Consider the following 24,905-nt stretch of genomic DNA (forward strand, 5'->3'; position numbering starts at 1 on the left):
AAATATTTCAAAACAGCCCCCCCTTACCCCTCTCCAAAGCGCAGAATTTATGGTAACAGATAATTAACAACAAATGACAAACCATCTAGGCAGTAAAGGTCTCTGGGTCCGGTTGCCAAAATGATGGTATCAGATTCCAAGATAAACAAAGACGTGTGCCGCCTGCCATTAACACTAGGGCAGGGTCAGGATGGAGGGATGTAAAGCAGTTCCCCAAACACCATCACAGGTCACTACAGGGGAAAACAGCTTCCCAGTGCCATGTTATTTCCAGTCAAGACTCAGCTCAACTGCTACCCTCTGCACAAGGCCTTTCTTGATTCCCCCACCTCCTTATAGTCTTTATTGCTATCCCTTCCCATGACCCCAACTCAAAAACTACTTTGTAAATATACCATATCTTTTTAACTCTGTATAAGTAGTTTTTAACACCATGAAGATGTAAGCTCTTTGAGGACAGGGCCTGTTTTCATTTTTTGTCTTTTCGTCCCCAGAAACTAGTACCGTGCTTGACACATAGTAAGTACATAATAAATGCTTGTTGAACACTAAGAGCTTAATAATTGTTGAATGGATTCCATGGAATCTCCCAGGGAGCTCTCAAACTCATATTTTTGTTACAGATCCAGGATGCCTTCTTCTAAGGATCTGGATTCCCTGAAAGATCTTTGAGAGAGAGAGTGGGGGGGGGAGGGAGACAGAGAGAGAGAGAGAGAGACAGAGAGAGAGAGAGAGACAGAGAGAGACAGAGAGAGAGAGAGAAAGAAAGACAGAGACAAAGAGAGAGACAGAGACACAGAGACAGAGAGATAGAGGAGAGAGAGACAATCTGTATCCAACAGAATAAGAAAGCTCACATAGAAAGCTAGATTGATCCTCTAAAACACTTGCCCATTTGACCTGATTGTTGGTGTTAAGTTGTTGTGCAGAGAGATACACAGAAAGACACTACATATTTTCAAAATGATATATTCTGTGTACTCAGAAGTAATTTACTGGCTCTCCTGGTCTCCATGACTAAAGTCAATTCCAACACCAGGGACACTTTAAACATAGGAATTATAAAATTTTCAGCTTACAAATACATCCAATAAGATCTTCCTCCTAAACTTACACTCCCTTATCCTCTCCCCACAGTCTCCACAATATATGTAAGTTCAACTCCTAGGGAACTCTTGTACAAGAATAGATTGGCAGGAATTTTTCTTCTAGAGTAATTCCTCTAGAATGTATTACATATACATTGTTACCTGGGACAGTGGAGGGTTACTGTTGCAATGAAACCACTCCACTCTCTTTCTTTGGTATCTTTTGAGTAGATGCTAGACCTAGCAAAATGGTGGGGGGAAATAGTAAAAACCTAAGATATAAATATGCCTTATCAAATACCTCTATCAACCAGTGAAATCCTTCCCTTTTAAGGAAATTAGTATAGGATCATAGATTCAGAGCTGGAAAAAGATAGCCAAGAACATACTACTGCTAGGTGGTACAATGAAGAAAACAGGAGGTCCAGAGTCAGGAAAACCCAACCTCTGACGCTTCTGGTCTCAGACACTTCCTGGCTATGTGGCCCTGGGCAAATCAACAGTTTGTCTCTGTTTGCCTCGGTTTCCTCAAATGTAAAATGGAAATATTAACAGCATCTACCTTACAGGTTTGTTGTGGGGTAATATGTGATAAGCATTTAGCACAGTCCCTGGCACATATTAGGCACCATATAAATGCTTATTCCCTCCCTCCCTCATTTTACGGACAAGAACCTGAGGTTCATACAAGGTTATATATAGATAGGGTGATACTAACAAGATATTAAAGAGAAGTTACTTAGCAAAGATACTCTTTTCGCTAGCTTCCTTCCAAAACATGTGTGTTCACAGAATACTTTTAGCTAAGCATGAAGAGAGAATGGAAGGTTAGAAATATTTCTGGTCTCTGTAATTTATTTTTATTGTTTTTATGAAATAGCTAGAATTTATATAAAGTTTGTAAAATGCTATACATGTGTATTTCATTCAGGCAGTAAGTCAATCAATATGAAAATTGAAATTGCCAACAGGGTAACCCAAAACAGCTTCATTTCCTCATCTAGGCCAAGAGAATCCTTCCCAGTACTAGAATTTTAGACCTGGAAGAAACTGTAGAATCTAGAGCATCAAGTCTCAAAGTGTGGTCCAAGGACTCTTGGGGGTACCCAAGACCCTTTCAGGGGATCCACCAGGTTGTAACTATTTTTCATAATAATACCAAGACATTATTTGCCTATTAAAATACTCCTCCCTTTTCAAACTACATGTCTGTGTGAGACCAGATTTTCTTCATATATTTTGACTAAAACAATATATCACAACCAATTGAATTCAGAAGCAAACATTAAGAATCTATTAAGCCAGACATTACACAAATTTTCCAAAACTAAGTAAAACAATGCCTCTCCTAATTTTTTTGTTTTGGAAAACACAGTTTTTTAATAAAATGTGATTTACGTTGACTTGCTATTATTTTAAATGAGTTAATAAATACTTAAAATTATCAGCTTTAATGTCTAATTCGGCTGGGATATTGGTAGATCTAATGTACATAAACAAAAGTTTATCGGGGTCCCAAATGATTTTTAAAGGGATCCTAAGAGCGAAAGATTTGAGAATCTTCTCTAGAGAATGCCACCTCAAAGACACATTCAGGATTTATTAAAAGTCCAGCAGACCAGAGACCCCTCTGGCCTCTGACTGAGAGAAAACCACTAAACAAAAGAGAAATTTTGAGAGGGGTCTGATTCATTCTGATTCACTGAACACCTTTATATCCGGTACTTGAAGCATAGGTATTTGCTTTTATCCTAGCCATCTCAGCATCAGCAGCACCATCATAATCACCACCACCACCATCATCATCATCATCATTGTTATTATTATTATGAGCTCTATGGTTTATTCCAAAATTTTGCAAATGTTATCAAGCGCATAGTTTTTGATTTAAGTTTTTTTTTGTTACTCTTGTTGCAGATGCTATTATTTCGAAAGAGGATGGGGGACACAGTAAACAATTAAGGCATATTTATTTGCATGTTTCTACTCCGCTACTAGAATACAAGTAGAAAATAAAATCTTTAGAGAAAAAAAAGCACAAATGAATATGATAAGCCAAATGATACCATAGACAGTAAGTATACCAAAACTTTATTTCTGCAACCTTGGTGTTTCGACCTGGACCCAGCTACCAAGCATTTTACAACATGGCAAACATTTCTCCCCACGGAAATATGGGTGAGCTTTTCAGGAGTATTATGGAAAACCACACTCAAACTGGTAACATACCAACCTGATAAAGATGGAGAGATACAGGATGGAGAGAAGAAAAATTATGCTCAAAAGAAATGCTCACTAATAGAATGATCTCCTAAATCGAGGGAAGGGAAGAGCCAGGTTCTTCCACTGTTGATACAGAAAAGCAGCTAGACTATCCCAGTAAAAGGTTGGCCTTGAAGTTATGAAGCCCTGGGTTCAAGTCTAATACACATATGCTGATTGGCCATGTGACCCTAGGCTAGATATTCAATATCTAGTGATCCCAGAAGATGTGTACATTAGAAATTACAGATGACTGATCCATCTGTGTCTGTGGAAAGAATTCCCACACCAATGAAATTAGAAATCTAAATAACAACAACAAAAAAGAGAAGATACACAATTTTTTAATTGGAACTCATTACCTGTGACACAGGCACTTTGAGAAATTGTTGGGTTTTGTTTGTTTCTAAACCATCTTTCCAGAGATGATATTCTAGTTCTGAAAAACTAAAATCTAAAATTAGCATCTCCACAGTACACCCTCTATTGTGTGACTGATTTGGCTGGCTTCAACAATTGCATATTACGATTAAGATGTTCTGACCCAAAGACTAAAAAATCATAACAAAATATACTTGGGAGAGTAGGACACGGCATCTCGACTGTTCTTTTCTGAATTTAGGGAGAGAGACATCTTCAGGGTCTATCTACATATGTCAACCATGCTTGTACTTCAAATCTTGATAACAGAGATGGAGGAATATGGCCCAGCAGGAAGAAAGCTGAATCTGTTTTCTGAGGATGCATGTTCAAATCTGGTCTCTGCTCTGTAATTTATGCCTTGGGCAACCTTGGCCAAGTGACTTCACATCTCTAGGCCTCAGTTTTTACTCACGTGAAAAACAAGAGGATTGGATCGATTACCTCTGAGGACCCTTCCAACACTTGATCTACCATGCTTTGAATATGAAATCAAAGAGCTCTGGACTTGGAGTCAGAAGGACCTGGGATCAAATCCTCCCTTAGACACAGACTGGCTATGTGACCTTGGGCAAATTCCTTAACTCTTCTCAGCCTCAATTTCCTCAACTATAAAAATGTGAGGGTCAAATGAGATAACGTACATAAAATGCTTTGCCAGCCTTAAAGTTTCAGAACAATATGAGCTACTGTCATTTACTGAATAATGACAGAATTTATTCCCCCAATCCCAATGTCCCTTGATCAAGTATTTATTTAAGCTCTCACTATGTGCCAGGACAGCCAGACAGGCAAACAAAAATGGTGCGTCCTGTTACATAACAAAGCCAGACCTTGAAATGCAAATCCAAAAGACCCCAATTGGGGGATTGCAGGGGAGAGGGGCCTAATTTTGGTGGTGCTTTAAAAAATGCTGGAACACAAACAAAGAAATCCACAGTATAGGAACAAAGTCAGCTCTGAAACAAAGTCTGACTGTCACGGACCACAAGGCGTTTCCCCAATGGAGCTTACAGGGAAATAGAAGGAAAAATAGAAAAAATGTCCTGTATTTATGAATGAATGAATCCAAGCTAAAAGGGGACATTGAACATCTACAAGATGAATAAGAGACTGGAAACATTAAGGAGAAAATTATAGCCATGCTAATGCTTCGTGCAAAAATAAATTGTAGTGATAAACACAAGCCATAGCAGCTCACCAGCAACAGAGTTGAATACATGTAGAGTGCTCTGAAAAGAACCAATGGTACCCAGCCCAAGAACTCCCAGAACGAATTTCCAGGTTATTCATAAAATGCTATTTTTCAGAGTTCCAGACTGCTGATTACCACACACCCCGCCCTTACGTATTGATAGTAACTTTCCAGACTACAGATGATATGAGTTAATTCTCTGCTCTCAATCACCATTACCATCCTCCATGATCTCCCAACACTCCCATCCCACCATATTTTAATTTTGTTTTCAACACTGCAGCAGCTAGGTGGCACAGTGGATAGAGATCTAGATTTGTAGTCAGGAAGACGGGAGTTTGAATCCTTCCTCAGACACATAATAGCGGTGTAACCCTCATCTGCACTTAACTTCTGTCTGCCTCAGTTTCCTCATCTGTAAACTGTACCTAATCACAGGGTTGTTGTAAGAATGAAATGAGATTTTGTAAAGAACCTTGCAAACCTTAAAGTGCTCTATAAATATAAGGCATTATTATTATTTTCAGTGCTGTTTTTTCTTCCCTGAGGTTAACTGAAGGGAGGACAGGGGTGAGGTTTACCCAAGACAGATAAGCTTTGATCTCCCTCGTTGGAGGGAATACTCAAAGATATCCATGAGATCAGTGGTTCTCTGGAGTTTGGGAGTCTTTTTTGGTTTACAGAGAGACCAAAAGAGAAAAAAGAGATGATTCAGTCTCTCAATTGGCATCCTTGGGTGTCTTTTTAACCTTGAGATCTTATATAATGGAGAAGAAAAGTCCAGACCTGGGAATATAAGAGATCCCCAAACTGGACAGTGAAATGTCTTGTTTTTAAGGAAATGGAGAGATATTTTAAAGGTTGTTGGGTGTTGACCCATCATTTCTGATTTGATTTGTAGACTCAGAAATGAAGAGGATCTTTGATAACATCTAGTCTTACTTTCTCATCATAAAATGCCATAAGTGAAGCAGAAGGAGGTTTCAGGAATTGTCTAAATTTAACACTAATCTAACACAGCCAGTCAATAGCTGAACTTGGACTAGAAGCCACACCTCCAGATTTCTAGTTCATCATACCACCATGCCGAGCAGGGCCATTTGCCAGAACTCTGTAGACATGAGAGTGACTTCTCCCCATCCCCCAACAATGATAAGAAATGTCAATCTCTTTTCTGAAATTAGTGTCACATGGCTATAGAACTAAGAGTTTTCTCTAGAGTTTCCTGCTTTGGTGTTGATTTCCTTCTATTGGTGAAGTACATTTGGACACCCCCTGGGGATATAGCTTAAAAGGCAGCACTGGGTGGCAATTCAAGTATATGTGTGTACAAAATATATATCTCAACATACAATATGCACACATATATTATATACATATTTGTGTTATATATGTATATCATACAAAACACATGTATATAATATGGATTTGCATACATGGTAAATGTGTGTATATATAACATAGATACATATGTAAATATATTTTAGATTTTATATCTATTTAATATAGATATATATGAATATATTTTAGTCTAGACCTATTGGTTTAATGAGTTCAAGGTATGGAAAATTTCTTGCACAAATGCAGTTTATCTATACCTTTTGGTCTTAATTTGCCGGGACACTGGAAAAGTTAAGTGACTTACTCAGAATCACACAGTCAGTGAGTGTCAGATGTTGTATTTGAAACTAGGTCTTCCAGATTCCCAGGTCAGTCCTGTCACCCGCTACACCTACGCTGTTAGAGATTAATAACGTTAACTTGGTTTATGGAGGGCTTGCTTCTTGGTTTCCAAAAATACTTTCCTCAGGGCTCTGCACAATAACAAGTATTATCCCCATTTTAAAGATGAGGAAACTTAAACTTGGAGAGGTTAAGATTTACCACAAATCACATGACTAGAAAATGTCAGATCTAGGATTTGAACCCAAGTCTCCCCTGACTCCAGGTCTAGAAAGCTTCTCAGGATACAACACTGTCTCCCTTAATTAGATGAATCCCCAAGAAAGTTGAGGTTTCACACAATCAAGTAAATTCGTTTTCGTAATACATTTCCTGCACACCCTAAGAAATCTGGAAACCCTATGAAGTCTAACAATCTGATATTTTTCTGAGAAAACAAGGTAATAGCTCTATTGTTAGTTTTCTCATGGGGAAGGCTAGACAGAACCAGGAGAACACTGCACACAGTAACAGCAACACTGTGCGATGACCAACTTTGATAGACTTAGATCTTCTCAGCAATGCAATGATTTAAGACAATTCCAATGGAAAAAGCCATCCACATCAAAAAAAGAACTATGGAGTTAGAACGCAGAGAAAAGCACACTATTTTCTCTTTCCCCCCTCTTTCTCATGGTTTTCCCTTTTTGTTCTGATTCTTCTTTCACAACAGGATTAATGTGGAAATATGTTTAATATGGATGTACATGTACAGCCTATATCAGATTGCATGCCATGTTGGGGGGAGGGGAGGGAGGGGGAAAATTTAGAACTCAAAATCTTATAAAAGTGAATGCTGAAAACTAAAAATAAATTAATTAACTTAAAAAGAGGAAGGCTAGAATACTCCAAAAGAACCATATTTCAAACAATTTCTCAATAGCCCGATAATCACTAATTCCACATAGAGAAGTTTGCTATTTCCATATGTCAAATACCAAATGAGGTCGGTCTTAAGACATTTTAAGATAGGCTCTCTCCACCATGAAAGGGGTAACAAGAATAACAATAACTCTTCTTACTACGCCATTCATTTAGAAGACTCTAGGAAAACCACAAGGGTTGGACTCAAAGCACTTAGAGTAAGAGGGGGAGGAATGGGTGGTCCAGGGAGCTAGGCAAACAATGGGTGGGTTACAACTATGGCTGATGATAGCATGGCCACATCTAGGGAGAAAGATGCATTGTACACTTGGCGTGGTCATTCGCTCCTCCCTTCTATGTAGCTTTCATTTTTTCTTTAGGCGAGAAAGGGATTGTTAAAGGAGAAGGAGGAGAAGGAAAAGGAGGAGGTAGAGGAAGAGGGAGGGGAGGAGAAGGAAGAAGGAGAAGGTGTAGAACAAAAGAAGGAGGATGAGGAGTAGTAGTAGCAGTAATAGTAGTAGTAGTAGTAGGAGGAGGAGGAGGAGGAGGAGGAGAAGGAGAAGAAGAAGAAGAAGAAGAAGAAGAAGAAGAAGAAGAAGAAGAAGAAGAAGAAGAAGAAGAAGACGACTTTCTCAAGCAAAAATCACAGCTTCAAGCCCAGCCCTCATCTTAGTCTGTTTTGTGGGCTAGTAAGCATCCTTCTCAGAATTAGCAGAATGAAGCACACTAATACATAGAAACATCTTTGCCCAGGTGAGCCAATGATTCATTTTTGAAGTCCAAGAGTCAAAGCCTGGGGGAGACGTTTCCAGATACCAGAGGATTGCTGGGGAGGGAAAAGAGGTTATGAAAGGCATTGGGACCTAGCTCCATTCCTAGTACCGTCATAGTTATTCTTAGAACTCTTAACTATTTCTCCAGACATAAAGTATGGAGAGCTGAAGCATCCAAAATATTCCATGGAAAATGAGATGCTTCTGTTTTATAGATTTAGAGCTAGAAAGGACCATGGAGGTCATCTGGTCCAACCTCTTCATTTTATAGATGAGGAAAATGAAAGCAGAGAAGTAGACTGTTTTGCCCAAGGTCTCACAATTAGGAAGCTGTAGAGCATATAGTCAGGGGTAGATAGGTGGTAGAGAGGGTAGACTGCCAGGCCTGGTGTCAGAAAGACTCATCTTCCTGAATCCAAATCTGGCTTTGGGCATTTACTAGCTATGTGACGCCAGGCAAGTCACTAAACCCTGTTTGCCTCGGTTTCCTCATCTATAAAATGAACTGGAGAAGGAAAGTGCAAACCACTCCAGTTTCTCTGCCAAGAAAACCCCAAATGGGGTCACAAAGAGTCAGACAAAACTGAAAATGACTCAATAACAACAACAAAGAGCAGATATTCAAAACCAGAACCTTTGACTTCAGAGGCTAGTAAAACTCCATTGTAACAAAAGAATATACTTGAAATATTGAGTTCTTAGTAGATACAATATTTGCCATTTCCAAAAATTAAAATCTACACTCTTGATCAGGCATTTATCAGGCATTTAATTTGTAGGAACACAATTAAGAAAAAGAGAGATCTAAATTCTTAGGGAAACTCAATCAATCCTTTAATAACAATATATAGCCATGGACCTTGTCCCAATGGCATAAAGATACAGACCACTCCAAATGAAAACCTCTCCTGTTACTTCCTTCTGAATGTATAATCAAACAACCAGCTAATATCTATGGAACATTAATGACATTCCCAGAAATACAGCTTCTGATCCAAAGACAGAGCAGTAACCAGAAGTGTTTGTATATGGGGATGGGGGGAGGGCAGGGTTTGGCTCTCAGGACTCCATGAGGTTTCTACATTATTGTAGGATAGTCCACTTTTTGAGGGAGGGGTAGAAATGTGGACACTATCAGGTTTGTAGGTGGCTACAGGGAGAAGAAATAAGTTCCCCAGGATGGTGATCTTCACACCTTCTCGATTTCCCCACCCTGAGACAAAGCCTTGTAGCTCTGCCCAAGTTATAACTGCCCAAGAGAACTTAAAATGAAGAAGTCAAAATATATTCTAGCATGAAATATAGCTAATTAACAAATACAATTTGTTGTTTGTGTGTCAAATGAATGGTATAAGAGATCAAAGAGTAAAAATGTAGAGTGGGATGAGATGGTCAGTGAAAGCTTTCTGAGGCATATTGAGAACTGGGATGGGCTATGATCAGGGCTAGGAATTTGGTAGGCCAAGAGAAAAAGAAGAGAGGAGATTGGAACTACATAGAGTGGTGTGAAGGAAGGCTCAGATCTGGAAATTCATAGGAAATAGTGAAGAATTCAATATGACAGAAGCTGAGGAACATTTGGGGGACATAGAAGAAAGCCCTGAATGCCAACCTTAGAAGTTCATTATGATATGATGTTTCAAGCAGTCAACAACTCTATTATTGTTACTTGCAATAGATTACACTGTATCTTAGAATATGCTTATTGCTTTTACCAATCACAACTGAGGCCTCCAATGTTTACTAGCTTTGTGACCCTGGGCAAGTCACTTAACCTTGTTTGTCTCAATTTCCTCATCTGTAAAATGAGCTGCAGAAGGAAATGTCTAACAAGAAAACCCCAAATGGGGTTACCAAGAATTGGACACAACCGAAATGAACGAACGAACAACAAAATTACCTACTGTTAAGAAGGATATTTACTATATCTGTGATTTTATCAGCACAAGGAACTTCCAGGTTAAAAAGCTCCCTTTAGCAATGCAGGTTGGCGCCTTTTCTACTACTCAGAAAATATAAATAGGCTAAGTGACTTGCACAAGGTCACACAGCCAGCACATACCATTTGCAAGATTTGAACCTAGGACTCATCTGACTTTGAAGCTGGTTTTCTATCTACTACATACACCTCTTGCCTCTCATATTAGTTGAGGAAGGACAAACAAATGGGAATCCTCAGGTCCCAAGGTTTCATTCAGTTTCCATAGGCCAGTTTCTAAGAGCTTTATCCAATTTCCTCATGCCTTAACATCCCTGACTGGGACTAGAGCCAACAAAGTTCTTGGCTATTTTTGAATGAAGGGTGCCAAATCTGTGCAAAATAGAGCTCTGATAAAACCCAAATTCTGACTTCTACACACTCTTATACCAAATATTAGAGTAAAAATGAATGACTTTGAAAAGTACAACATGGTCCTCAGTATTGAAGACATCATGTAGTCCTACTCACTCATTTTACAGATGAGGAAACAGAGGCCCAGACAGGTGAAGTTACTTACCCAATGTCACACAGATGATAAGTGAAAGAGCTGGGACTTGCTCTTACAGCTCCTGTCTCTTGCCCAGTGCCCTTTCCACAAACCCACTAGAATATTTATGTCTTATTTAGGAAAAAAAACATCTAATCAATCAACAGGTAAGTTTGGTCAACCAGAACATTTTCCTACCAAAAGCATGAATTAAGCTATTTTCAAAAACCACTTAAAAAAACACTTCTAAGTTAAAGAGACCCAAAATATTTCAAAATACACAGTTCTTGGGGGAAGGTTTTAATTGCAATCTTTCTTTGCAAGGATTTTGCATGTGCCTGCTTTTTTAGTCTCCTTGCTCTGCAGACATTTTCATCACAGGTAATGGTGTCGGCTATGGAGATTATGCCCACAAAGCAAAATCTTGGTATTCACACCAACTCTCCAGGGTCACGGGAAACACCTTTTGTATTTTCTTAGTGTGTCAACGCTTAAAGGGTTTTTTTAAAAAAAACTTTTTTGTTTAAAGGCCAAGAAAAGCAAAGACTAAAGAAAGAGCTCAGGACTTAGAACAGCCCCAAGTTTGATTCTACCCAGGGTGGCCCAGGCAGACAAGCAACTTTCTAACCTCTCTGATCTTGGCTATACAACCATCTTCGAAGAGTTCACTCCAACTTTCAATCATTCACATCAGATGCTGGGAAGGGTCTGACACAGTGGACACAAGGCCTTGAATAAACAACGGGGGAAATGACCAGCCGCCCCACTCTGATGGACGCTCCGAATAGCTGACCAGGATTCTGGAAGAGTTTAACTAAAACACAAATACGCTCCTAGGGGGCTTAAGGATGCCAGGGTTCGAAATGGCTCCTGGCTCCGTTAGTCTCCAAGCCCAGGTCTCCCATATTACTTTAAGGGTGTGAGGAAGAAGGAGAGGTCCGAGGGAAGAATACTGTTTCTTGAGACTAGCTGTTCCAGAATTCCCTAATCCTTTGTCCCCTTTATTGTTAGTGGAATGGGGCAGGCCAGCACACTTTCTACTCACCAAAGGAAAGACAATGGATTCAGTAATCACTGGACAATTAGTTCCAATTAGGCCTATTTCACAGCTGAATGTAAAGGGGTAGGGGTGGGGGGGGGAGAGAAAGGAGAGTCAGGACTGTTTAAATGTTAAAGAAATATGCCGGGGTGGGGGTGGGGCAGAAGCTTACACATTGCTGTGGAGATAAACCTCCAGTCTTAGCTCCAACACTGAGGAGTTGTGTGACCCTGGACAAGTCACCTAATCTCTCCTTCATCTGCCTAAGTGCCTTATAATACTCCCCAGGGATGCTCTGAGGCTTAGATAAGATGATACATGGGAAAGGACATTGGAGGAAAAAAAAAGTGAGAGGCTGAAGTTACCAATAACCAATCTGTTTTGTCTTTATCTCCCTGGCAGAATTCCCTAATTTCCCCCCCCCCCCGGAAAGTTCTGTTATTCGCTGAGGTTTTTGTTTTTTTTTAAATTGCTTTCTTTCCTTGATATGTTTTTTTAAAAGAGTATGAGAAATACTTACATATGTACATGTGGAGGCTGGAACCTGCTCTGGTTGATGTTGTAATGAGTGAAAGCCTGGGTTGGGTTCGAGCTGTACTCATCCACAGTGATGGTAACTTTGCCCTGAGAAGGGATCCCATGTGCCATCCTTCCTCCTTATAGGCATGAGCAATTCACAACTTTCCGAAGCAAAGGATGGGAGCAGACATTGTGTGTTTCAGCCAAAGACAGGACCCGAGGAGCGACTTACTCATCAAGGCCGTGAATTTCTGAAAGCAAGAAAAAAAAAAGGAAAGAAACTTCACTGAACAAACTTCCAACCTGGCCAATATGGTGAGAGAGAAATCCTGCCCAGACCGCCGAGATTTCATGGATAACTGTGGAAATCAACCTTGGGAAACTGGATTAATTCTACACGAATGCCATTTTTTCCAACTTATTTTTTCTCTTTCAAGTCAATTTTGTGGGGCCGTTATTTAAAACAAGATACTTTTCGGCCGCAATCAGATCATCTCAAAGGTGAACCCAATCTTTCATTTTAACTGTGCCACTTATATGAATTACCAATATGGGCACATTCACATCTCAGGTTGAACCTAATTTTTTAAAGGTTCATATTTTATGAGTCTCTTACTAATTTTTTTTTATTAGCCAGAGGATTTTATTGGCATAGGAAACTCCCAGACAAGGAAACTCCCTGTATTAATGCAGATCAGCACCAGCCCGGCAATTTAGGCAATTTAACAGTCTTACAGAGTTGCCTGGGGCTTTCAGAGATTAAGGGACTTAACCAGGGTCACACAACCAGTGTGTGCCACAGGTAGATCGGCTTCCTAACTTTGAACTCTGCCTTCTATATCATTAAGCTACATGGCCTCTCTTGTTTCTAATTATTTACACCAAACTGAAAACTCTGAAATTTACGAGGTTACACCTTGTTTACAAGTGTCTGCACAGAACTGTTGCTTAAAAGGCTTGTTTGTTCTTGGATTAATTTCACTTTTTCTCTTGACATCTTGTATCTCAATGCTGCCAAGGGGTATATACAATAAAATAATGAATGGAAAATGCTATTTCATCTTTATTTAGGTAAGTGTGTGTAAACATACACACACATATGTGTAGGTATATGTGTGTAGGTATACATATGTGCACATATGTATGTATACTCATGGTGTATGTAGGAGTATACACGTATTTACATGCATGGATGTATTGTATGTTTGTTTCATTCTTGAAGGAAATAAAAAAACTTAAGCATAATATGCAATAGTGTTCCACTAGCAAAAGTATTCATGCTGCCGCCCCCATACAGTAATATACATTCTTCTTGCTATAAAGATATGTATAATTTCGTTAAGATAATGGGAATGCCATGGGCTCACTCAGCAGGAAAGTAAAACACACCCATGCTTGGCCCACCACTTGGAATGCACCAGTCACCTGGGATCTCCATAAAGTGATGGGTGTATGGGTGTGTGCGAGTGCGCGCTCTCGAAAGCACAAGTGCGCGCTGGGGGGAGGAAGGGCAGTGTACCAACATATCATTTATGTCAAGTATCTAATTTTGTAGCACCTAATTCTTGGTGCTACATATTTGGTTATTGGTTTTATACAGTTGAGGCGGGAATGAAGAAATGCCTCTGACCTCTGGTCATTTTTGTTTAAAATGCTGATATGTTATGATCTGCTAAGAGAAGGAGGATCTGTCTGTTTTGGGCTTAGATGGGTGGGGTTATTTTCACAATGTAAAGATCTTCACCAAACTCTTGAGATGGTTCAGAGCTCCAGACCAAACACAGGTATACAAAGACACACCGACACACAAACACACAGACACAGACACACACACAAACAGACAAACTAGGCAGCATTTTCCGAGGGCTACACGCCTTCTGCTTATTCTAAGCTCCTCAATTTAAAACGTGTTTGCCATGTTTTCCATTAAAGCTTCGGCAGTCTTTGCTGGGATCTAAAAAATAATATTTAGAATGCTAAGATTGGATTTAAATTTGGCATAGAACACCTCAAACACCCTGCAAAAGGCAGATGGTTTGCCATAGGCCATTTATTTTATTATTTTACAACCCCAGGCCTGTGTAGCCTTCCATATGCTATCTGGGCTAAGACATTCCACAGCAATCCACTCAAATCATTTGCCTCCTTCCTATTAGCAAGGCGGGCTAAATAACATCCACTTTGCCTTCTCTGCTAATAGGCAACCACAGTGTCCCTGCCAAGAGATGAATCACTTGTGACTTGGCATCTTGTAGGGACCATCATCTCAAGGCTCTCTCTCTCTCTCTCTCTCTCTCTCTCTCTCTCTCTCTCTGTCTCTCTGTCTCTCTGTCTCTCTGTCTCTCTCTCCTTCCCTCCATGTCTCTGTCTGTCTCTCTCCTGCCCTTCCAACTTGCTCCTATGAATCTTTATGCAGCACTGACAAAAAGGCCCACCAGCTTCAGACTCCAATTTTGGTCCCTATTGGTGTGATGTAAGAGATCCATAAGAACTGCTTACAAATGATAATGTCGCCAGTCTCCATACCAAGTTTGCAGCTGTTTCCTTAACTTCCCGTTACAATTATATTTTGCTGTTATTTTGCATAACAGTAACACGCAACACCTGCTTGAAATTGCAGTCCTGCTCTAAGTACTGTAATTCTCTTTTGAGATACAAAGTAGCAAGACGCTATGCAGGGAGAAGCTGCATAATTGCACTGTACTGCAAAGTAAATACAAATGGAAACATCTTCCTGTTACAAAAATGACTGTCATTAAAAAGAATGTTAGCCATCAAAGCTCGGAGGAGGAAAAAAATACACATTTTCATACTGTGGGAACTTAGTGCTTGCATAAATTAAAGAGTGGTATGAAAATTACATGCAATTCTTATTCCTCACCATCAGATCCTATTGTGTAACATACAGAATGTAAAGAAGCAAAGGAAAACCGTCATTTTTGCACAGACTCCTAAGACCTCTGAATAAAACAGTTTGGTTTCCTAAGTCCAAGAAACAGCTGAAATGTTACATCTATTTCCTGGGGAGGTAACTTACTAATTAAAATGAATTATACATAGCTTTTTTAAATATTTAGGAAGCAGCCTGCAGTAGTTACCGCATCCCCTACCCCTTCTAGTCTCTAACATTTTAAAGGTGCAAAGAGAGATAACTTAGATGAAACAGAAATCATTTGCCCTCTTTCAAAGGGGCAGCAGAATCCTGACTTCACCTCCACAATCCTCCTCTGATGGGTGAACATTTGTAAATTTCCGTACCTCTGCCCTCCTGAGCCAAATAGAACAGCCTTTCATTAGCACAAGCAAGACCATGTAACTAGCAAAGGCTGAATGGGTGGCTACAGACTCATTTGAATTTGTCTCCACTGTGTTCTTTTTTTCAAATGTCTTATCGGAACAGTGCACCTGCAGCGTCTATCTTCTTTAATCTGGAGTCCTTTGAAGAGGAGTGTCAGACTGAGGCAGAAGGGAAGACTTCAAAACTTTCAGATACCCTTACAGACAGTAGAGAAAAGGCTGATTTCTACTGCCCCCCTCCCCCCTCCAAACAACTGGGTGTTCACCTCAGCACCTTCTCATGTAGCCAAGGATGTGTATTGTGGTCCCCCAAAGTCTTAGAAGCAGAAACGGGTACATCTAACCCCGGCAACGTATTACTGTGAATGTTATAATAGCCATTATCATATTTGGAAAACTCTTTCATCCAAATAGCAGATTTTTGCCCTTTTTTCTCACTTAGAGACAGCTAACATTCATTCTGTTCACACTAACACATCCACCCTCCCCCCCCCAAAATAAAACCAGAGTTAATGTTAGTAAGCCTCAAGAAAAATAGAAAAAGAAAGGTGTAGACGCTGCCAAAATCCTCGTGCTGGTGCCTGCTTGGTTATCTCTCTTTAAAAAATCATGTAAATCTATTTCCTAGATAGCAACCACTTGTATTCTTCGGCTGTTAAATGAAGAATATTCATTTTCAGGAATCTGGTCAGAAGCCCTTTTTAAAGTCTGCGAGTAATTAAAAGGTTTAAAATAGGGGTTCAATGACCCCCCAAAAAAACCTTCTGCACAAGCATACCAATATGACAAGTGAGAAAGGGCAAGAGTTTGAGTACCGTACCTGTCCCAGCCTGACAAGAAAGGGAGCTGATTTCTTTCTTTTTTTCCCACAAGAATGGGCAGGAGAGACCAAACAATATCCTGAGACTTTGCAGGCAACTTTGTCCAGCTTCCTTCTCATCCCACTTCAGTCCCTAATTATGTCTTTTTTATTTCTATCGGTGCTACAGTAAGACCCACACCAAGGATGCTACCCACCTTCGCTAGGAATGAGCTCCCAGCTGCAGAAGCAGAAAGTTAGAGAGCAGCAGAGAGGCGCCAAAGCTTTCTCCCCCACCCCTCACCCCTAAATATGCCGCCCCCCCACACATCCGAACTTGTGACCAGCGCCAGGTACACCGAATATTATTCTATGTAAAGAGGGAAATCTCAGATTTGGGGAGTTTATAAAAGGTTTAAAATGTAGGACTTAAAAGAGAAGGGGGACATTCTGCCCCTGACACCATGAGTGCATGCAAACACACGCACACTTAGACACACACACACACTTAGACACACACACCCCACCTCCTCTAAGGGTTCGCGTCCAGCTAGTCCTGTCTACAGCTCCCCCTTTCCTTCCTGGCGAGCACTCGCTGGCTGCTGCTGCTGCTTAGGCTGCTGCTGCCGCCGCCACCACCACGGTCGCTGCCGCCCCTCCTGCCACCCTGCTGCACTGGGCTCCGCCGTTGGGTGACTGCTCCTTCCTTTCTTTCTCGCTACCTCTCTCTCTCTCTCTCTCTCTCTCTCTCTCTCTCTCTCTCTCTCTCTCTCTCTCTCTCTCTCTCTCTCTCCCTCTCTTTCTCTACCGGTCCCAGATTGATTGATTGCCATCCGCGCCCAATAGCTCTGACACCGCACCATCCCGGGTTTTGTACCAAGTCCCCCTGCCCACCCGCCCCCTCAGCCCCCCCCCCCCTCAACGTTCTGCCTCCCCAGCGGGCTCCGCTTCTCTGGGTTGGCATCCTCTTGACGGCCAATCCCAAATCGGCCCTCGCCAGAGCCCCCCGGAGCCGTCGCCGCCACGGCCACCACCATCCATCCACTGCTGGGGCGCCTCGCTTCGGTCCGAGGAGCAAGGAAGAGGGGGGCCGACGAGGGAGGGACCTTTGCTGGTGGTGTACAGGGCCACAGGGAGGGTGGCAATCTTTTTCTTGCACTTAAAGTTTTTCCCAGCCAGTTTTTGTTTGTCCTCGGTGTTTCACAATCAATGCACCTTTTTTTGGCCCACATTTGGACTTACATGTGATGGGGGTCGGAGGTGGTGGTCGGAGGTGAGATATGAGTTATGTTGTATAGTTGACACCGCGGGAAGGGGGGACCTTGGCTCCTCCAAGCCTTTGTGTATTTCGTCTCATCCCCCTACTCCCACCCCTGTGTCTCTACCTCCCCTTTACGGGAGAAAAAAATAATTATTGCCCTTTCCACCTCCTAGGCCGCAAGACCCTGGATTTGCAAGGCTTCCAAAACCCTCCTTCGCTAACAGAGACCCTGCACTAGCAACTCCAGCTTCTGAATAAAAAGAAACAATCCTTCGCGATTTTTACTTTTCTTACCCCCCACCCCCCACCCCCACCCCCAGCTGTGCTTGTTCCAGCACGGGCGGAGGGAGCGGGGGAGGCGACGGAGGAAGGAGTGAGGTTAGGGTGGAGGGGAAAGGGTGAGAAAAAATACACACACGCATGCACGCACGCACACACACACGCAAACACACACACAGAGCCACAGACACGCGCGCGGGGCTCCAGGCGCAAAGCCGCACAGCCCCCCTGTTCACAATGCCTGCCGCTCCCGGTAAGGCGGCTTTTCCTGTAACTGTACTTTGCATTCTGCCCCCCCTGGATCTGCTGCCGCCGCGGCCGCCGCCGCTGTTGCCTTGGTCTCCGGCAAACACAATGCACCCCGGCCTAGCCCGGCCGTGCTCTAACATTATAACCCCGAGACTTTCTAGTAAACAGGCAGCCGAGCCAGCATCCCCACCCCCCATCTCTTCTGCCTCTCGCCGCGACCAAATCACTTCCCTTGCAGTGCTCCCTATCCCCCTCTCTTCTTCCCCCCACCCCCTCCATGCCACCCCCCGGTAGGAGAAAGACACCCTGGAGAGGTCGGGGTTGGGGGCGGGGGGGGGCGCATGGAAGGGAGCGAGAAAATGGTTAGTGGGGGAGAAGACAGCTCCTAAAAATAATTCTCTTTCACTCCTGGAAAACAAAACCTCTTTAAACGCTTATTCCGAGTCATACAAATTGCACTAAAGTCGCCTTATTGTTATTATTTTAAAGAGCAGCTAGGAGCAGACGCTGCCTGCTGCCTCAGATCCAGCCCGATCCTCTTCTACTTGTACATGACAAGGCACCTCTAACCCGCGGCTTTGTGTGTGTTATTTTTTTCCCCTTCCTTTCCATCTGATTCCACCACCACCACCCCCTCCCTTCTCCTCCTTCCCCGCTCCCTCCCACCACTCCCCCCTCTCTAACGGGGTAGATTACCTTTCTCTGGCTGGGATGTGGGTCTTGGAGATGCCTTCAGTGCTCTGAAAGGAGCCGATCCATAGGGGAGTTGGAAAGAGCTGGTTAGAGAGAGGGAGAGAAGGAGACAGGGAGAGAAGGAGAGAGGCGCTGGGGAGGTGGAGGTTGGTGGAGGCAGGGCAGAACCTTCGACCCTGGAGGTCCCACCGGCTGGCTGGGTTGGGAATGAGAGGGAGAGAGGGAATGAGAGCAGCCTCGATCTGAGGAGAAAGAGAGCTAGGGAGAGAGAGAGAGGGAGAGAGGGAGAAGGAGAGCGAGAGGCGAGCTGGAGGAGGGAGCAGAGCAGTGCAGTGACAGGGACTGCCACTGGGGTCAAGAGAGCAGAGCACCAGGAAACAGGGCGGCCAAGGAGCTGTGTGTGTGTGAGTGTGTGTGTGTGTGCGCGCACACCCAGACACCCAGACACACACACGCCCCGCCAGCTCCTCCTGCAGACTCCCACTTCACTTCCCCCCACTAGGAGAAGGGGGCCAAGGCTTTCCTCGGCCAAAGTGCGGCTCTCCTCCCCTCGGAGGGGAACCTGGGGGAAGAGAAGGGGAGGGGGAAAGGGCTGAAAAGGAGAGAAAGGCAAGGAGGAGATCTGCTCTCTGGTGTCTCAGGTCAAAGGAGGCAGCAGGCAGCTGAGCAGCAAATTAATAATAATAATCATCATTGTTATTCTAATAAAAAATAACCAAGGCGGGAAATTATAAAGCTGGCGAAAGAATGTGAATTCGCCCTTCCCCACCCCCATGGGTATTTTCTGCGAAGAAAACACCCAGCTATGGACCTACTGTAGCTGTCAGGCCCCTTGGCACCTCCCCAGTCCACGGAGGCTTCTACAGGGGCTGCTGAAGGGCTTAAGAAATAACTCGGATAAATGAAACGGGCTGCAATTGCTTTCCGATGTGCTGCTGTGAATTCTTACCTTATGGAAGGGCGTCTTCCCTTCCTCAACCCCTTTTCAACATACACACAGTCCTCTTTTCTATGATCCTATGATCTTGATGTGTATATGATTTTCCTCCACGAAGAAAATGAGGGAAGAAGGGGAAAACAGATATATACATTTTTTTTTCCAACTGCAGAAATTAAATCAAGATCACAATTAGGAAGGGGAGAAGCTAAGAATCTAATTATTCCTACTTTTGCATTTTGGAGACTTATTTTCTCCTTCATTCATAATCCCTTGGGAGGGGGAAGGCAACTTAGAAGTTTTCTTGGCTACATTTTTTTAAAGGAAGAGACTTTCAGATTTGCATGCAAATGACATAAAGCACCGCTCCCCCCCCCCCAAAAAAAATAAACCCAACTAATGAAAACCTAGACAGTAGAGGAAAAGGGAGAAAACATTGTTTGGAAACTTGGTTGATCAGGGCTGCCTGTGAAAGATGAGTTGGCCCTGTGATGTGATGCCATTGTCAGAACTGAGGATTTGGATGACAACCAGGTCTTCGAATTCCTTCCAGAAGTCAGGCTCAAAGATCTAGACGTTCTCCAGAGGGAAATCCAATGTATGTGTATGTGAAAGAAGTGTGCTAAGTACACTATATGACAACTGACCAGACATCCAGCTGAAATTATTGCCATGGAAAATAAAAAGGAGCCTTGTCAACCCTGGGTCTGTGGCCTTCAGCTGTAAGATGAATTTGTTTTCAGGTTCACTTTGGGGGTGGTGTGATCACCAGTAATAAGATCAGGCTTTACCTGCAAAAATTACTTATAAAGAGGAAATTCCCAGCCTTGGAACTAAGGGAAAATTATCACAATCTCCATCCTTTGCACTGAAGTGAAGGGGAAAATAACCATTACATGGCTGGGAGAGCCAGAAATTATGTTTGTTTGGGGATTTTTGGAGGGGTGGTGGTTTACAATTAGATGAGAGTCCAAGTTTCAACGCTGTCAAATTTAGTTGGAATTGAAATTGCACTGATTTTTCCTGGCTTGTATAAACTGCCAAGAACCAACAGAACAGGACACCAGACAACGCTAGGTACGTGCCTTTTTGGTTTTTACTGTCTAGTAATGAATGATTTCTTGACTGTATTTATGTTTTAGGAGTAGTGCTTCTGCTCAGCTCAAGGTGTGTGTTTGTGTGTGTGTGTTTGTATATGTGTGCTTGCATATGTGTGTGGTATATGGCATATCCCTAAAATCCTACTAAAGGAACAAACTATCTTGACTATTTTGTTTGATTTATTCATTCCCAAGGAAAGGGGTCAGTTAAAAAAAAATTGTCATCAGTCAAAACTTTTTTACCGAAAGATTAAGTCTCTCAAAACAGTCCAACCAATTTATGCATATAGCGCTAGTTGAAAAAAATTCATATATGGAAATATATGTACATGTGTATTGTGTGTGTATACATGCATATATATATATATAATATAATATAAACTATTACCCAGAGAGCAAGTACAAAAATACCAATACTTTCTATTTATTAGCTCATTTTATGCAAAGATTTTTTAAGGCTTAGTAAAAATCAAATGAATGAAATCTTAGTCAGCTGGTACATTATTCTTAATTGGATTTTTTCTATTTGGGAAAAATTAAGGCACATGGAAATTTAGCAACATGCCTTGTTTAGTGGATGCTCGTGGTGGAAAAAGAAGTAAGACTTACTTCATTTTCTGTTCCTCTGTTACAACTACTATGTATCAGAAGGGAGAGGTATTGACCATTTAATTTAGATGATGAATTTTGATTTTGTACAGGGCACTTTGCAACAACCAGAATGTGGAGAAAATTAGATGAACGAACCCAAACAGTAAATGAAGGGCAGAAAGTCTTTATAGAGTGGCTCTGTGTTAAAACAGGCTTGGATATAGCATCCACAACTGTAACTACACAATGAAGGCCTCATAGAATATGTATAAATAATTTTCCCTTGATGCTAGTTTTAAAGGGGAGAACTTTACTATACTGTGTTCCAATTGCTTGGGCTGAATTTTTAAAAATAGGTTCTACAACCATGCGTGCTAACAATTTTTTTTTGTATAATGCAATTTTTTTGTTGTTTATAAAACAATCCCAAGAAGGATTTTTTAAAAAGTCAAATACCAGAATTATGGTTGTCTCAATGAAAACCATCTAAATTGTGTCCTTATAAGGCACCTAGTTGAAACTTTCATTCAGGAATTTGATTGAAGTCATGGAAAGTGACTCTTGGTACACTAATCAGTGGCTTTTAAAACATCCTTGGCAAATACATTCAGTAGAGAAAACAACAGAGAGTTGAATAGGGAAACTTGGGGGTTGAATCTTAAGAAATATATTGAAGGCTCCTCGGCCTTTGGTTTTCAGTAACTACGCCCCAACAGCAATATTGTGCTATTGCAGGGATCTATTCACACTAAGTCCCATCTTCTGTTCTTAGTCTTACTGATTGACATTTTCACTGAAATCATTGTACCTGCAGAATCAGACAGGGAGAAGGCAGCCTCCCTGTTTTCTCCTTGTCCTATAACTAATCTACATTTTTCTGAATGTCTAGAATAGTGGTTACTCTTCAAAATGGAGGCTCCTAAAATCAAATGGAAATATAGTCCATAGGCATAATACATCAGAGGAAGGATTAGTCTACAATGTTCTTTTCCTCATTTTCAATTCAATATTCAATAAACTGTTTTCTGTCTTTCTCTTCTTTCATTTCTATCTTCCCTTTCTTTTCTTCCTTCTCTCTTTTGCTTTCTTCCTTCCTTTCTGTCTTCTTTCCTTCCTTCACTCCTTCTTTTCTTCTTTCTTTTTTCCTTCTTTCCTTTCTATGACTCATTAACTTCTCTCCTTTTTCTCTTTTCCTTTTTGTTTCTTCCTCCCTCTTTCTTTCTCTCTTTCTTTCTTTCCACCCTCCCTTCCCTTCCTCCCTTCCTTCCTTCATCCCTCCCTCCCTCCCTTTCTCTGTCTTTCTTTCTTTTTCTCTCTTTCTCCCTTTCTCTCTTTCTTGCTTTTCCTTTCCTTCTTTCTTTCCCTTCCTTCCTTCCTTCCTTCTTTCTTTCTTTCTCCCTTCCTTCCATTTTTCTCTTTCTTTCTTTCTTTCTTTCTTTCTTTCTTTCTTTCTTTCTTTCTTTCTTTCTTCCTTCTCTTTCTTTCTTTCTTTCCTTTTTTCTTTCTCTTCCCAGGTCATCAAGGGAAGGAGTTTATGGCTCCTATTTCTTTTGTATGCCCCATGTTGTTTACCTAGCTTAGTGATTCAAACATGGTAGATACTAGAAAATATGTGTTGAACAGATGAATGAATGAAGTATACAATGAAATAAACTATAAAAGAAAAAATCATTTGTACTCCACGAGCTTGAAAAAGGAATCATTTTTTAAAAGTTCAACTTAAAGATATTAATAGAATATTATCACAGAATACTGGACAAACATACACTTCTTCCCTTTCACAAAATGTATGATTTCAGAATTTTCACCCAGTGTCTTTGCAAACATAGCATCATGCATAACACTGAGACTCAGAGGGGGAACAAAAAAAAACAACTTTTCACACAGTCGAAGGAAATGGAAGATTTGTGTCTCTTTCCCTTAGAAGCAGCCATCTTTTAAAAAATATTTGACTACCACAAGTGTTTTTTATGATGTGTAATATCTTTGGCAGTATGCAAAAAGAGGGGAGGGGGGGACAGACATACTATTTGAAGTTTACAAGAGTAACTTTGCCAATAAATACACATCAAAGTAACTTGTATGGTTAGTTCAGTCTTTAAGGAATCCTTGAAGTTCCTCAAAGAAAAAGAAAATATTCTGCTCTCTTGTACTTAGTCAGCTAATGTGGGACTAGAAGTCTATTTTGGTTAATTTGTTAATCATATGACATCCATAGCTAATGGGTAAAAAGTTTCAAATATATGCACACTAGGAAAAAGTTGAAATTGTATTTCAAAAGCATCGTCCCATCAGAAGCTCCAGGATTGAATTGATCCAGGCAGAATGCTTACTAAAAGAAGGAGAAATACTATATATTTGTTTAAAAAAATACCCTTTTGCAAAACAGTGACCAGATCATATACTTGGCACTTTTATGGTGCTCATTGAGCCAATATATAATATGTTTCAATCAATAACTATTTTTTAAGTGTCTGCCATATGCAATGCTGTGTACCAGCTAGCTAAAAGGAACTAAAATCATTGCTGGAGATGAGTAAGGATAATTTTTTAAAAATTAATAATGAAGACATCAGTACATGGTACCTTAAAGTTTGCAAAGTACACACACACACACACACACAAATATATATATATGTATATATATATATTTGTGTGTGTATACATATGTATACATGTGTCTAACACAAATATATATTATATTATATATATTATATATATATATACACACATATTATATTCTTAATAGACCAAGATTTTAGCTTAGAGTGGGCCTTTGTTGTGGTTAAGTAGTTTGAGACTCTTCATGACACCATTTGGGATTTTCTTGGTGAAAGCTGGAGTGGTTTGCCATTTCCCTCCCAACTTGTTTTACAGATAAGAAAATTGAGGCAAGCAGTGTTAAGTGACTTTTCCAGGGTCACACAGTTAGTAAGTGTCTGAGGACAGATTTGAACTGAGGAAGATGAGTCTCCCTGACTTCAGGCCTGGCACTCTATCCACTGTGTCATCTAGTTTTACTAGTAACAATGAATTGTTATTGGGCCTGCCTAAATCTATGGCCTCCTGAAATATTGGGCATATTCCCAACTGACTTAAGTGGTAGAATTTAGCCATAGCTTTGGGTAATTTTGTCGCTGTAGAATAGGTTGCTTTCTTTGAAGCACCAAAATAACCCAATTTGGGAAATAAAAGTCCAGGAAAAAAGTGTTTTCCTAGTTTAATAAGCCTGTTCATTCATTGCTTTCACACAAATTGATCAAATGTCTACTACATGCCTATTAACTATTAGTTGTTGGGGATACATAGACAATCATACTTTGCCCTCAAGGAGTTTCCATTCTACTGG

The 24,905-nt window shown here is 41.1% G+C and overlaps 1 protein-coding gene across 1 annotated transcript in view; it reads right to left on the reverse strand.

Annotated features, from left to right (window-relative positions):
• The window catches only part of MPPED2 (metallophosphoesterase domain containing 2), a 205,191-nt gene extending 185,737 nt beyond the window's left edge, over window positions 1–19,454 (reverse strand). Inside the window, exons 1-2 of the mRNA XM_036762297.1 lie at window positions 18,932–19,454; window positions 12,352–12,601 (exon numbers count right to left, since the gene is read on the reverse strand). Of these exons, the coding sequence (XP_036618192.1) occupies window positions 12,352–12,479 (128 nt within the window). The 5' untranslated portion in view covers window positions 12,480–12,601; window positions 18,932–19,454. The remainder of the gene's footprint in view (window positions 1–12,351; window positions 12,602–18,931) is intronic.
• Window positions 19,455–24,905: the final 5,451 nt, after the last annotated feature.

The sequence above is a fragment of the Trichosurus vulpecula genome, chromosome 6 (assembly GCF_011100635.1).
Source record: "Trichosurus vulpecula isolate mTriVul1 chromosome 6, mTriVul1.pri, whole genome shotgun sequence".
Lineage (NCBI taxonomy): Eukaryota > Metazoa > Chordata > Mammalia > Diprotodontia > Phalangeridae > Trichosurus > Trichosurus vulpecula.